Below are 16,455 nucleotides of genomic sequence, written 5' to 3'. Positions count from 1 at the left end.
CTAGCCAAGCCCAGTTCCTGTAACCGTTCGTCATATGCCTTAGTCTCCAGTACCCTAATCATCCTGGTTGCTCTTATCTGTACTTTTTCTAGTGTCTCAACTTCTTTTTTATAATGTGGTGAACAAAACTGGATGCAATACTCTAGGTGTGGTCTTACTAAGGCTTTGTAAAGTGGTATTACTATCTCCCTTGATCTTGATTGTATCCCTCTGTTAATACAATTTAGGATTGCATTAGCTTTTTTGGCGGCTGCTGCATACTGCTGGCTCATATTTAGCTTATTGTCCACTAAGACTCCAAGATCCCTCTCACAGTTACTGCTATTGAGCCTAGTTTCATCCAGTCTATATGCGTACTTTTAGGTTTTTTTGCCTAAGTGTAGGGCTTTACTTTTCTCTACATTGAATTTCATTTTGTTAGATACGGCCCAGTGTTCTAGTCTGTCAAGATCCATCTGGATCTTGAGCCTATCTTCTTGGGTGTTAGCTATTCCTGCCAGCTTAGTATCATCTGCAAATTTGTAAGTTCCCCTTCTATTCCCTCATCTAGGTCGTTAATGAAGATATTGAAGAGTACTGGGTCTAAGACAGAACCTTGTGGCACCCCACTGCTTACTTCCTGCCATGTAGACTTAGACCCATTAACGACTACTTGTTGAGTACAGTTTGTCAGCCAGTTGCGAGTCCATCTAGTGGTGGTGCTATCTATTCCAGTGATCCCCAACCTTTTTTACACCGCGGCCCGGTACCGGCATCAGCTGGGCGCCCTGCATGCCCCGGCATCAGCTGGGCGCCGCCATCTTTTGATGAAAGCGTGCTTCCGGTGAGCTTTCTACCGGAAAAGCTCACCGGAAGCACTTTTTCATCAAAAAGATGGCGGCGCCATACAAGCCAGCGCCGGTAGGACTTGTTCAGCGGACCGGTGCGGTCCGCGGACCGTGGTTGGGGACCCTGATCTATTCCACTTTTCTAGCTTACTAAGAAGTAGGTTGTGGTCTACTTTGTCAAATGCCTTGCTGAAATCTAAATATATTATGTCCACAGTATTTCGCTGGTCTCCTAATTTAGTTACTATGTTGAAGAATGAAATAAGATTTGTTTGGCATGATCTGTTTTTAACAACCCCGTGATGACTGCTAGTTTATTACTTTACTTGTTTCTAGATGTTGGCAGGTCTGTTTTTTTATCTTTTCCAGTATCTTCCCGAGTATTGATGTTAGGCTGATTTGTCTATAGTTTCCTGGGTCTGTTTTTTTCCCGTTTTTGAAGATGGGATATCAGCTCTTTTCCAGTCCTCTGGTAGTTTCCCGGTGCTCTAGGATTTTTGAAAGATATGGTGCAGTGGTTCTGAGATGACCTCTGCCAGCTCCTTTAAAAGTCTGGGATGTAATCCATCAGGCCCCGGTGATTTGTGTTCATCAAGATCAGACAGGTGTTCTTTTACTATTTTTTTTACTTATTTTAACTTTTATTTCTGGCCTGTCTTTTACAGTTATGTTTTTGGTGGGTTGAGCTATAGTTTCTTTCTGCGTGAAGACCGGTGCAAAGAATGAGTTTTCTGCTTTCTCTCTGTTGCCTGCTACTTCCTTACCATCTTCTCTCTTTAGTGGACCAACTGTTTCCTAGATTTTCTTCTTGTTATTTATAAGTTGGAAGAAACCTTTTCATTATCTTTGACTTTTGTTGCAAGTCTTTGTTTGTTCTCAGCCTATCTGCAGATATTCTGCCTTAGCTGTATGTCCTTCTTTCCATTTTTTGTACTTGTCATTTTTTTTTCTTTCAATTTGCCAGAGAGATCTTTGTGCAGCCATGCTGGTTTCTTCTTGGATTTCTGTTTTTTTTCTTTCTCAGTGGAATTGTGCTGGTTTGGGCTTCTATGATAGTACTTTTCAGAATTTCCCAAGATTCTTGAGTTGTTTTCCCCTTTAGGATTTTCATCCATGGAATCTTTCCCAAGTTCTCTCTGAGTTTATTAAAATCAGCTCTTTTAAAACCCAAGATTCTGGTGTCTTCTATTGCTTGTGGTTGTGTTACGATGAACATAGGCACTCTCACCCAAGGTTCTTGCAGTTTCAACTCCCTCGATCACTTCTTCTCTGTTTGTAAGAATTAAGTCCAGTATGGCTGTCCCTCTAGTTCCATCCGCTACCTTTTGGACAGCAAAGTTGTCAGCTAGGTTGGTTAGGAACTTATTTGATTTCTCACTTGGTGCAGAGTTCTATTTATTTATGTATAAAAAGTATATAGTCACCCAGCTTTATGCAACATAAACCTAGGCAACTTATGAATGGTGGGTTGATTTCCACTTGCTGTTATTCAACAGTACAATATTTCTTCAACTTCAGTATCCATCTCTGTATTAATTTTTTACTTATTTGTGAAATGTATAGGCTGCCCCAATCATTCATGATTCCTAGCTTACAAAATAAAGCACAACGCATGAAAGCACAAAGATCACAAGTGGTGGTGGGAGAGAATCTGGAGAAACAATGCCAACTTTTAAAACACACTGATACATATATACAGACGAAAGTACATCATACATTCTAACCCAAAGACATGCGAAACAACCAGGTCTTGAGGGCTTGTTTAAATAAGGTCAAAATGGGGCCACATGAATCTAAGGGAAAATATAGGTCCAGAGGGAAAGTACTGTTTTAGCAAGAACTGTACTTAAGTAATTCAGACTGCAATCTGTCTCTAAGGTATCAGAAGGCAGTTTTCCTACTTTCCTGACTGAATTAGCTGACCAGAAAGTAACTTTGCAAGCAATTTGCACATGCAGGTACTTTTCTGGATGTAACTAATCTAATCAGTGAAGGAAGTGGCTACAGTGTACTGCTTAATCTGTAAAAGAGGTACATAAACAAATAGGCTTATGTTCCCGGCACTGTTAATAAAAACAATTCTGGTTCCTAGCAGTTTCACAAGCGTCTGTCTTTGTTGTTATGGCTACTTGAGCCAAACTGTTAGAATAAACATCAAAGAAAAAGATGCAAGGTAAATGTGAAAACAGGACCAGCCTATCTGATTACTTTTGGAATACAGTTGCATATATAGATGGACTTTAATAGGATTTATTCCTAAGTGCAAATGGAACTGGATAATAAAACAATATAAATTCAATTAGCTGCCATGAAAAACAAAACAGTATTCCCCATTTTTGAATGTTATTGTTTGCTTCATTTGCCAGCAGCCTTTCATGCAACTATAATTACGAAAGGAGAGACTGAAATAAACCTCTAAATTATGAATATTAACTTTGGGAAATTTCTGATCCAGAAAGCAAGTTTGGAGACGTATCTTTTACAATCATACCGGACTAAACCCACCCACCCACCCAAATATTGTGTGCATGTGTGTGTATATATATATACAGTATATCAATTGTCATATACTGTGGGATTATACCAAACAATTCCAATAGGACAAAGGGGAAAAGTGGGTTTTGTTCCAGATAACTGACATGAAGTCTCTGCAGGCTTTTGAGTTCTGCCATACCACTGGTCTTTCCATTTCTAACATCCAATGTATTATAAAATCCAACACGCACCTACATATCACCTTCACCATCTGCAAATCTAAGCTGCTTTCAGGCCAATGACTATATGCTTGTGGGCTGCAGCGTGTAGAGATTTTCTTTTCAGCTTTTTTTTTTTATTGTATTGCTTTATCATAGTCTGATGTTCAAACTACCTGACAGCTGATCACAAATAATTGGTGAACCAATGAATGCTTACTTTTATGGTTTCAAATAGTCAACTACTTACTGAATATACTGCTTTCGAAGGTTACCATGTATCATGAATTAAGAGCCCTTCCCTCTTCTCAAAAAAAGAAGCAAGTAAATTTCTAGCATCCCCATATAGAATCCCTATTTCTGTTCACATGTGGTTGTAAATATCAGATTGATGCTTTGCAAAATATTTCTCGCAATAGGCTGCTATGTAGCAATTGTAGGAGAAATTGGCTTTTAACTTGTTAAATATTAACTGAGAAGCTTCAAAAGCCTTCTGGTTTTCTGCCAGATTCGTGTTACAAAAAGCATTTTAGCAAGACCTGCAAGGGTGTTGCAGGGCAGCAAATCCCATGAGAGTACCATGCCAGCAGAACTGTATCTGCTGATTTTTTTTTCCTTAGTTGGGTAACATAAATGCTACAAAGGAACTATGAAAAATAGGAGTTGGCAGGCAGAATCTCCAATGGGAAATAAAACTACCCATGGATGTAAGATAAACTTGCTGAAATGTAAATTTCATCCTTCTTTTTATTTGAAGCAAAGGAGAGGAAAGCAAGTGGCTTTTCCAGTGTGGCAAAGAGAAGGAACTTTGAGAAATGTGTGTTTCATCAGCATTATGCAGGCAACGGGGCCTATGAAGTTCAAGAGGAAGTGAAAAAACAAAATACGAAAACTTAAAAAGTTGAAATGTAGTATATTTCTAATTAATGTTAAAGGTGAAGAGAGAGAAAAGAATCTTGCTGATATGATAAATGAAGGCACTGGGGAAAATAGCATTCTTCTACAAATCAATCTTCCCCAAAGCCAGCACAAATTGCCTTTGTTTGTATTTCTGAATGTGTGCCAGGACAGTTGGTGTTACCATATTATGCCCCAAAGCTGTGCAAAGTAGAAAGAATTAGACTCAAAAGCAGCATTTAGAACTTAACTTCATAATTTATACACTATTAACCTTTAACTTCATACTATTATACACTACTAGCATTTAACTTTATAATATACACTATTCACTTTTAAAATTGTAAAGGTTAAGTCAGCAATACCCAGATTTGTTTCTAACTCTTTTAAACAATATTGTAAGAATTTTTGTAAGATATCCATCTTTTTAAAAGGATTGTGTAAGTCTAAAGTATATTTTTTTTTGCATACTGGCTGGGGAATTTTGGGACTTGGTATCCACACATCTTAATGTTGCTATAGGTGAGAAGCACAAGTCTACAAAGTATTTGATATTTGCTACTAGTGCAGGATTGATCAATCTCCCATTTCTCACACTATACAACATACAATGCAAATATTAGTTACTGTGAAAAGAATAATGGGATATACAAGAAAGCCCCTTTCTATTGTAGCACCTTCCCTCTTGAAAAGCATAGCCCCAAGATCTATGTTGCACAAAAATGAAATAAAACCACTGCTGCTGGACTTGATGACAATTGTAAGAAGGAAAAGCAATTTTGATAAACTTTTCAGTTCAGCAAAACAAAATAAAAAGAATCCTTTTGCACAAAGAAAAGGCAGGAAAGAGATGATCCGAAAAGCGTTACTAGTGGAAAGAGGCTGACACAACCTGCTTTGGATCTCTACATTTTTCAGCTATTTCAAAAGGCAACCTGACAGGGATTATTTGCTTCAGCATCTGCCTAGAGATGCAGGAGGATTTTCTGACTTCACAGTGGATTCTGAATCAGAAGACAAGGCTTTGCAATTTATTTTAATTCATTCCATTCGTATATTGTAAAAAGTACTTTCAGGATTTTTGTTGTGGGTTATTAAAACAAAACCAGGAATAGGTAACATAGTGCTCAAATGCTCCAAGGACCACTGTGTTCATAACCCCTCTCCATTTGTCTATAAATTTGTTTGTTTGTTTAAATTTATTGTTCACCCAACTCCAATGGATTCTGGGCAGTGTATAAAACTAGGGAAACCTTTTTTTAAAAAGCTTTAAAACACTGAATCCTAGAGGTAGCGCTGATTAAAGAAATCTTTAAAGAAAAACAGCAATACAAAAAAGGGGTCACTGAACAAATAATAAACCACAGCCCCAAATCTGGGACCAAAACCAGATTTTTAAGGCTTTCTGGAACCCCAGGCGAGAGGGTGCCATTCTAATTGCGGGGATGCTCTTCCAGAAGATGGTGGCTGCAACAAAGAAGGTACACTTCCTCAGTCCCACAAGATGGCAATGTTTAATGGAGGGGATCTGGAACACACTCACTCTTCTGGATCATATAGGCAGGCATAAGTAGTCAAAGACAAGCAATCTCTCAGATTCCTACGTCCTATTTTATTCAGGGCTTTATAAGCAACTACCAGCACTTGAATTGCACTCAGAAACCAACTAGCAATCAATACAGTTTGCATAGCCAAGGTGAGAGATGAACACCAAAGAGGCACGCAGTATTGCTTATGTTGTTGTGCCAGCTGTAGCTTCTGGGAGTTCTTCAAGGGCATATGTTTGAGAATGTTGTCCAAAAATGATATAGCTAGACTTTAATGCAACCCCATTATTTTTAGGTTTATAAACAGGGAAGGGCCACTTGGTGTTTTCTAGCAATATAATGTTTCAATTCAAAGGCATGGGAAAAAAAGGGAAACATTAAGTTATTATGGAAAACCAGTAAACATAATGTAGAAGCACCTATAATCATGCGAAAAGCTAAAGATTTTTTTTAACATGTGGATAGATCAATATTTTATTTTCATTTTAAAATATATAAAGTGAAAATGTATGTAATTGAACAAAAATAATCTATAAAAAATTGACTGCAATAATTTCTCCCACAAAACAGTAACAGATATAGCATTTCCTTTTGTGGGGAAAAATAAGCCCATTCTTTTTTCTAATAGCTGGCATTGGTCCCTTTCACAGAAACAACCTCAAGGTCTAATTTGTGCAGCTTCTTTCTAATGGTAGACTAGTGCACTTTGACCTTAGTCATGGTGAGACAGATATCCATAACCTTCTTTCTTAACGCCTCAGAGAGCAATTTCAATCTAATTCTGGGAATACTACACACATTAGCAACAAAGATAAAATCAAACTAAATATCTTATGCTTCAATAGGACAGGTTCATCCCAGATCCTCTCTAATGATGTTATAATAATCTGCATCTAATCTGGTTCACCCAATTCTAATTTTAACTATTTGAGATATCAATAAATATAGGAATTTACTTTTTCCATATGTGAAATTTATGAATATTCTTATTTAAATTACAGAATGAACAATGCATGATTTTTGTTACATTATATCCCCTTTATCTATCAATATTGTTGAATTAGAGATCAAGTATATCTATGTTGAAATATATTGAAAAAAATATCAATAAGATACTTACTGTTTCACATGACTCATATTCCCTTATGTAGGAAGACTAGTTAAGCCATAATCCAGTGGTGGGATTCAAATTGTTTTACCATCAGTTCAGTGGGCGTGGCTTGGTGGGCGTGGCTTGGTGGGCGTGGCTTGCCTAATGCCAGTGCACAGCTTTTCCCATACCAGCTGAGACTGCAGCACCAATCAGATGAGAGGATAAAGAAGAGAAAAGCACAGGGGTGGATGGGAGGGCCGATCCTGCCCTTTTCTCTTCTTTTTACTCTCATCTGATTGGATTCTTTTCCCCTCCTCTCAGGGCTTTTTTAATACCGGTTCAACCGAACTGGTCCGAACCAGTAGCATACCATCACTGCTATAATCCTCAACTAAAGTTTGGAGCGTACTTAAATATGTTAGTGATGTCTTCCCTTAACTCAATTTCTAGCATAACCAACACCAAGAAAAAGATCTTCCTTTTCTGATATTAAAAGAAGTAATTGTAGAAAAACCAATCAATTACTATTTTCAGAATAATTAATAAATAAGCAATTTCAGAAGGAATCAAAGCAAAAGATTATTTTAAGACTTATTTTGATTTAGATACAAAAACTGTGAAGTAATCCATTCATTTCTCATTCAGAATTCTAACCGTATATTGCCAAATTCATAGCGCCTGGCGAAACTCAGCGAACTTTCACTTATCTTGCAAAATCAATCAGGTCAGACCTCATTAGAATTTGGATTGGAGACCCCTTGGAAATCCCAAGGCTGTAACTAGACTGGGAAGCTGAGATAAACATGTCAGAATAAGGCAATGGCAAACCACTTCCATATCCTGGCCAAGAAAACAAAATGGACTGTGTAGTCGCCAGGAGTGAAGCTCAACTTAGCTCAAAGGACATTTACTTCTTTATTGCCAATATAATATTGTATTAAGAAATGCACTCATTGGGGACCTGAATTATGAAGTTTCGCTATACAATCATGAAGCCTTGCTGGCCATAAATCCCATTATTGATTGCTTCCAGATGATCAACTCCTGACCTAATGTTGCCATTCAAAAGGCATTTTGCAGGAAAGGCACTCTGCAGCATCAGATTGAGTCCTGCACATTCCAGTGGCATACTTAAGTCTACCATTGGCATCATTGTTACTTATGGAGAAGATGGGAAGATTAGCAAAGAACTGACCAGCATCCAAGCCTCTAGGTTTTGCCACACTAACATCTCATCAATACAGACTTCTTATATGGTTGATCTTTTTCAGTTACTAGTAACTTCTATATCAACCCTGCCATGTGACAGAAATTTACTATTTATTGTTTTTTCTGGATTCTGGATTTTTCAGTATACTGTTTATTACTGGAAATAGAAACTGTACACCAAATGAAACAAATGTGTGAATTCTGTTAGTCAGATACAACATGTATATTGGTGTCTATACATTTATATTTAAGTTTTGTTGGATTTACAGTACATTATATTCCACCTTTAAGGTGCTGTGCATAGTATTCTTTCCCCCAATTTTTCTCTACAACAATCCTGTCAGATAAGTTGGGCTAAGGGACACTCACTGACCAAAGTCATCCAGTGAACTTTCATTAACCTCATTCAGTTAGGAGGAAATAATACCCAAATATCCATTGATCAGAAAACACTTTAAAGCTTGAGATTCATATGTGTATGTGTGTATATACAACACACATATATACAAAGACAAGGCAAGCAGGCAGCCAAGACTAATTTCATGTATGACTTCTAGACTATCATCTTCTAAATTAAGACTGTATAAAAGTGATTTAGAGTGCATTATACATTAGATCTCCTTTAACTCTGGGTCACCATTTTCAGATGCAGTTGTTGCTTGATTGAAACTATTGTTATAATGTGCTAAAGTGTCATATACCAATGCAAAGTGTTATCATTGCAGAAAAAATTGAAGGATGTTGAAGATCATGTGTTTTATTAACTGAACTTGTAAGAACACTGTATGCTACACAGTTCTGCAATCTGGGAAAAGTTGATGGCTGCTTTAGGCTTCTTTTTTAAAAAACATGACAAAAGCATATATGAGAAGGTATATGGATTTTTAAAAAAGATTGTAGTTTTTAATTACTTACATGCTGAAAATTAAGCTTAAAGAAAAGTGACAGCTGACCCTCATAACAAATGTCTGTCTGCAAATGTTGTCTTCAAACATAAAGTGAACATGGGAAGAAAATGTTACAAAACCAGTTCTGCTACTGTATTCTAAAGATACTTCCACTGATATGAATTACAGTACCACTTTATTAGAATATGCATTATTCAGCAGTACATGGAAATTGCACTCAAAGATAAAATTCCTATGATCACAATCAGAGGGGGATATATTTAAAAATAAACCAACACATGCCATATTTCTCAATGTCTTGGAATTCACTACTGTATCTATTTTACTTCAATTTTGTCAGCACTCAATTATAATTTGCAGATAACCCTTTAGAATGCTGATAGGTTATATTTGCACATATTTTTTGCTAGGAAGAAGAAATAAGAGAATAGCAATGGCACTTAGACTTTATATACAGGCCCATAGTGCTTTATAGCCCTCTCTGAGTGTCAGAATATTTCTCCTAACAATCTGGGTCTTTCATTTTACAACCTCAGAAGGATGGAAGCCCGAGTCAACCTTCAACCAGTCAGGATCAAACTGCAGACCAGTGGTCACCAACCAGTGGGCCGGGGACCACTGGTGGTCTGTGAGAAAATGTTGGTAGTCCGCAGAAAAATGTCACCCCCAAAGCACCCCTCAAAGCAATTAATCCAGGCTGCGCAGGAACACAATGCTGCACTGCCCAAATATTATATATTTTGGTAAAAAAACAAATTATGATTGAGATTTATTACAACTGATCAGTGGATTGTGGTGCACAAGTTGTCACATAACCAATGGCTATTTTATTCTGTTATTATACTAAGTGCTCTACAGAACAATCACAAACTTGGTTTCTTCCAGAATGGGGCATGAACTCTTGGCATTTTTATTAATGTTTAATTGCAAATATCTTTGCGTTAAAAAGTTCTGAATGCTACTTTCAGTTCTTTGGAAATATTATTATAGATCAGATGTGGACAAGATTTGTTGGTTAGAGTCCACATTTAATGTCTGAAGGAGGCTGATAGCTAGAGAGTGCAATTGTTATACAAGATGAATGGAGCTGCATCACACACATTGGTACAGACAGGATTTTTCTGAGTTGGAATTTACTCTTTTTAAGGCTGAATTAAGCCTACATACATTTAGATGAAGTTCTCCTGGCTTACAGAGATCAATACCAAAATAAAGTTCACATTTTTGGCAGAAGTTTCAGCAAGGCTTCCTCAATTTGACAGCATAGAAATGAAGACTGTTTTGCAATATTTACAGTCTGTGTGGAATTTGAATTCTTTGGGGTTAGTAACTGTAGACTTCTTGGAAAGTATTGGTTTGATTGCTGGTTGGGAATCGTGCTAGTTCTATTCTTATTAAGCCTATTTTTCATTCCAAAAGGATGGGAGATCATTTTAGCATTGCATCAAGATGACAGTTTGCAATGGTACAATTGAAGGGGACTCCAGGGCCTGCAGTTGTGGTGCTGCATGTTTATCCTTCTTATAACTAGATATCTGGGTAGATGCAAGACAGAACAAAATTCCAAGAGTTTTTGACTCTGGCCACCCAATTCACAAGATTGTGTTCATATAAATTCTATTCTACTGCCATTTTCAGCATGTTATAGTTATCAAGATAACTAGCATTATTCTAATTTAAAAGATATATAAAGCAATTGTGGTCATGAGGTATCTTGTTAAAGGAGGGATCTGTGGTTCTCTGGAACCTGCTTAAACTCCCAACACAGCCAGTGGTGAAGGATGCTGGCAGTTGTAGTTCATCAACCCCTGGAGAACATAAGGACATTGAGCATCTGTAGAACATGGATCTAATAGGAACAGATGGATGCTCCAGCCTCCAGGATAAATGTGTTGCACTGGGCTGTACAAAAGGATGATGTATAAAGATTTAAAGATTTATTTTCCCTGTACTTACTTTGTTTTCTTCCAAAGAAAGGCTGCAAGAATAAACAAGATAAGCCGGTAGGAGTATCTATGCGCCTTGAAATTTTCTCAGAGGGCCTCCCTAGGCAGTGGTAACTTTTATCGGTTACATGTAAATACTTTTGGTTTTAATCGTTTTACAAAGATAAGTTTCCTAGCACTTGCTACTTCATCGTCCAAGGGATTTTTTTTTTAACTGCAGTAAGTAAGCGGCTCCCTTCTGCAACTAGAAAACGGCCGGGATTATCCATTTCGAGGCCGGTTAAGGATTGAGCTCAGGAGCCTCTCTCTCCGAGACACAGACTGTGCTGAATAGGAAGAAGCATAACGGAAGGTTTCTGCGGCACAACAAATGCAAGGGGGGGGGACGGGACACCACCATCAACCCGCACCCTTCTCTTCCTTCTCCCCCCCAAAAAGGCACCCTGGTCTGAACTCAGGGGAATTTTTCAAACTTTCCAAACTCGACGTATGACCGGGGGAGGAGGGAATTCTGAGAGCGCAACTCCGCCTCTGTAGGGACACAAACCGATTCGGTTTTTTCCAACGGTTGCTTTTCGATCGCCAGGATCTCCCATGCCCTGAGGCGAGAATCTCCTTTGACAGGCGGGAGCTGAGTCCCCGCCCTGACCTCAACTAACACCCCTCGCTTTCTCTCTTTCCTCCCCCCCCCACCTCCACCTCCCCTCCAGGTCTTCCCCAGCGACCCCTCCCTGCACGGAAGCCTCACCTGGTGCTTTCGGGCTCTTCCTCGCCCCCCTGCATGAGATCCTCCGAGCTGCGGGCTAAAGTCGGCAGGGCTCCTCCGGGCTGATCGCGCAGGCACCTGGCAGCTGGGGGAGAGGTGGGGGCGGGAGAAGAGACCCGGGGCGTGACGTGGGTCCACTTTCCTCCCCACGGAGAACTTTTTTTGCGTCCGGCGCGGGTAGTTCGGCGAGAGGCGGCGGCTCTATAACCCCAAAGGCAGCTCTCGCCCGGCATCAGCGCGCGCGCACGCCCACACACAAAACACCCACTCAAACACACACTCACTATCCCCACAGCGCGAGAATGACAGGAATAATAGTCTTCTTTTCCCACCCACCCACCCACTCCGCCCGCCACTAGCCTTGCGGTTGCGACTTGTGTCCCCGCCCCTTGGCTCGGTTTTTCCTGCAACTGACTCCCGCCTCACACTTTTGAAAGAGCGAGAGCGGCCCGAGGAGTCGTTGAAGCGCGCCCCGTTGGGGGTGGGTGGAGGGGGGAGAGAAAGGCGTATTATTACATGAGCCTTTTAAACTCGTGAGAATGGGCTTCCCGGGCAAAAACCGTTTATTTACATCTGGGCGGCCAGGAATCGTTTGCTTCGCCTTCGCCAGTCCTCTTTGGCCCGACTCTTAGTATTGTTCGCTTCCCCGTGGTGATTTCGTTTCGTGTCATCCGCCCTTTTTTATTTTATTTTGTTTAGAGGGAGTATTCAGAAGGAGTTCCCTCTTGGAAGTATCTGTGGTTATTACACGTCGAGGTTTAATTTCTGAAAAGTGGGGGGAGGTTCTAACTAATGGCGGAAATCCCAGCTGTCCTGTCTCAAGAGACAGTCTTCCTATCCCGGACTGTAAAACCTGTGATTTCAACGGCAAAGAAAAGTAATTTTCCATTATTCTTGCTAATTGAGGATTTTCTGTGTGACAGATCTCGATTTTTTTTTAAAAAAAGGTTAATTCTCCAGTAGCTTACCCCACTGAGTCTACAGGTTGCAGGATGCATTGTTTAAACATGTTTTGTTGAATAAACCACAAAGATTAATTTGCCAGTCGAGCCAAAACTAAGCAAAGCACATTATGCCCTATTATTTATGAACCCAACCAGTTTCCTGTATAGTTAATGTTGTCCTCTCCTATAATACAGTCCTTCTATAGCAGAAACGAATATGCTGGCTCATTCACTTAGTCCCTGTGTTTGGAAATGAAATAAGCAACACTGGATCTAGCAACATTTCTCCTTGAAGCATGTTATGGATTTACGTTTTTGTCTCTCTTGCTTTTTTCCCCCCCTCTGGCAGGCAGGTGTGCTTTAAAGCAAATGCTGGCCTCCAGCCATTGATATACTTGGTTTATAAAGGCCACAAGAATCCAATCAGATACCCAAAGATGAAAAATCTGATTACAGTAGTCGGTGCAACCCTCTTTTACCAAAGGTTTTGGTGCCCTTTGTAGGTCACGTTTAGAGCAGCTGCCATTCTTGTTATGCTGTAATTTAAGTCTTTGGGTTAGAGATTTCAATTTCTGCCAAAAGAAAAAAAGTAAGTGTTGACTGTTGGCAAAGTACATATCTGAAACTGACTTGATTCCAAGCAGCCGAATGATAACATATTCACATTTTCTATTCAGATCAGGTAGGCATAGTAAGAAACATCTGGATAATCATCCCTTGTTTTGGATCTCTCTCAGTTGTTGACTTTAAAAAAAAAAAAGAAAGAAAGGGTGGGAGAGGCAGCACTGCAGCTTGAGGATGTCAGTGAGTGACTGTAAAAGGGAAAGCAGAGTGACCAGGTGGGGAGATTAGGACTGGCAGTGAGCCCTGAAGTGACCTGAGATAGGGCAGAATGGAGTAAATACAGTAGAATGGCAAGGATGGCAAACCGATAAAAGGAAATAATTAGACCAAGACTACAAACAGATAGATAGTCCTCAGCTTACCTTATTTGTTTAGCAATTGTTAAAATGGCACTGAAAAAACAAGTGATTTCCAACTGGACCTCACACTTAACAACTTGCAACATACCCACAGTAACACAATGTGTATGCTTCTCAACCAGCATGTATTTATTTATTTATTTGATTTGTCAATCGCTTACAAGATAATAGGTATAATTATATACATAGTTATGAACACATGAAATGGGTACATATAAGAAAAATAAAAGAAACAATAGGACAGGGACGGTAGGCACATTGGTGTGCTTATGTACGCTCCCGACAGACCTCTTAGGAAAGGGGTGAGGTCAATAGTAGACAGTCTAAGGTAAAGTTTTTGGGGTTTGGGGAAGAAACCACGGAGTCAGGTAGAGTATTCCAGACATTGACCACTCTGTTGCTGAAGTCGTATTTCCTGCAATCAAGTTTGGTGCGGTTAACCTTGAGTTTGTATCTATTGTGTGCTCTTGTGTTGTTATGGTTGAAGCTGAAGTATTAATTGACAGGTAAGTCATTGCAATGTATGATTTTATATACCATACTTAGATCAGACTGAAGACGGCGTAATTCAAGGTTTTCTAGGTCTAGAATTTCAAGTCTGGTGGCATAAAGTTCCAGACTGATGAGCTGTATTCGAGTATTGGTCTAGCAAATGTTTTGTATGCTCTAGTTAGTAGTGTGATATTACAGAGAAAAAGCTACGTAGGATTAGGTTAACAACTCTTAATGCCTTTTTGGCTATGTAGTTACAGTGGGCTCTAGCACTTAGATCATTAGAGATGAGTATTCCAAGGTCCTTTTCAGAGATTGGATTATCAACAAGGTCTTGACTATTCAGCTTGTATTTTATTTTTTGATTTTTTTTGCCAATATGTAAGACAGAGCATTTATTTGTTGAGATTTGAAGTTGCCATTTGTTTGACCATTCTGATACATAGTCAAGATCTTTTTGAAGGGTAGCAGTATTGTCTGTGGTATTGAACAGCTTTACATCATCAGCAAAGAGAAAGCAGTTGCTCTTAATATGATCACAGAGGTCATTTATGTAGAGTATGAAGAGAGTTTATGTTATATTTATGTTGGTTGCAGCATCCCAGGGTGATGTGATTGCCATTTGTGATCTTTCCGGCTGGCTTCCAACAAGCAGAGTCGATAGGGGAAGCTGCATTCACTTTATGACTGCTTGATTCACTTAGCAACTGCAGTCATTAACCATCATGGCAGAAAGGTCTTAAAATAAGGCACAATTCACCTAACAACTGCTTTGCTTAGCAATGGAAATTCTGATCCGAATTGTGGTCATAAGTCGAGGACTACCTGTACTCTCTGCTGTTGTGTGATGTTGGTAAGGTCAAAGGAACAGCTCACTGTTCTGGAGCTACAAACCCACTTTTCTTTATGGAGCTTCTCAATTATAGTTTCCTTATTGCCTGCAAAGTAACAGTTTTATAACTAAATACCTACATACCCCTCTGCAATCATTTTAGCCTTTTTGTTACAGTACTTAACATTTCAGACTTGGTCTCTGGCTGCCAAAAGTTGAAGACTGGTCAGGCCCATTGTTTTCATTTCTAAAAAGAGCCATCAATGGGAAGAGGAAGGCATTGAGGAAAAGGTTACCATAAATACAATTGTTTGATTAACTTAGGATAAAATAAATCAGAGAAAGAATGGCAAAAAGATGAAGGAGATGAAGAAGGAGGGAAAAGAAATTAATTACAAAGACTGAATAATTAGAAATGACATTTTTTTAAATTTAATTGCGCACAAGTTGTCTCCAAATACTAGTTACACTATTAAGCAAATCTTAAAACTTTGAGTTACATTATAGTATATATTTTAGACCAAAAGATAATTTGTGATTGCTGATCCTGTTTTAAAATTTAAGCCACTCTCTTCTAAATAAAAAATCAGGATATAAATACTTAGTATTTTTATATTTCACATCTAATTGCCACCTATCTTTTAAAATATAAATATATTGCTCAGATACAATAATTTAATAAACATTTTAATAAAATGGTCATCGTCAAGGTGACTCAATAGCAAATGTATTTATACACCCAAATGCTGCCAGAATAAGTGATACATTTTGCCAAAAAGATAATGGAAAGAGGGCTAGCCAGTTTGTCAGAAATTTGAGTCCAAAGTCTCAAACTAAGCATCAAGTTCCTTCTACTGTGTTCCCATCAAATGCCTTCTAAAAGAAATTGAACAGTCTCTTTCTTTTCCTGTTCTGTTCCTGTTCTGTTCTGTCCCATATTTTCTGTTCTGTTCCTGTTCTGTTCTGTTTCATATTTTCTATTCTATTCTGTTCCATATTCTAAAGAGCCAGATACTTAAATATTGTATTGTTTAGTCATAAAATATACTTTTAAATGTTGTTTTGGTTAAAAACAGCAAGAGAAATCCACAATATAAGCCTAATAAATAACATTTATTTTACATAAATGTATCCACATAAAAATACCATGTCAATATATATTAATACATGCATAATTACTATGTGCAGTAAATGTGTTATTCTGAAAATCATTGTGGTTTCCTCTTAATTCTCACTCAGCATTTTGGCATGTTTGCAAATATTTTAATGAAGGGTAGCTACCTTTGTTCTTTTATGACTCAAGATGAATATTTACTGA

At 38.6% G+C, this 16,455-nt stretch overlaps 1 protein-coding gene across 2 annotated transcripts in view; it reads right to left on the bottom strand.

Moving 5' to 3' along the window:
- The window catches only part of ARHGEF3 (Rho guanine nucleotide exchange factor 3), a 168,087-nt gene extending 155,800 nt beyond the window's left edge, over positions 1–12,287 (bottom strand). Inside the window, exon 1 of one of the 2 annotated variants that reach the window (XM_026677544.2) lies at positions 11,869–12,287. In XM_026677544.2, the coding sequence (XP_026533329.2) occupies positions 11,869–12,119 (251 nt within the window). In that variant the 5' untranslated portion in view covers positions 12,120–12,287. The remainder of the gene's footprint in view (positions 1–11,868) is intronic. The other variant, XM_087954758.1, reaches the window with a different exon arrangement.
- Positions 12,288–16,455: the final 4,168 nt, after the last annotated feature.

The sequence above is a fragment of the Notechis scutatus genome, chromosome 2 (assembly GCF_049901735.1).
Source record: "Notechis scutatus isolate UNSWTSFEM ecotype Mainland chromosome 2, rNotScu1.2, whole genome shotgun sequence".
NCBI lineage: Eukaryota > Metazoa > Chordata > Lepidosauria > Squamata > Elapidae > Notechis > Notechis scutatus.
This window is presented reverse-complemented; position numbering and strand designations above follow the sequence as displayed.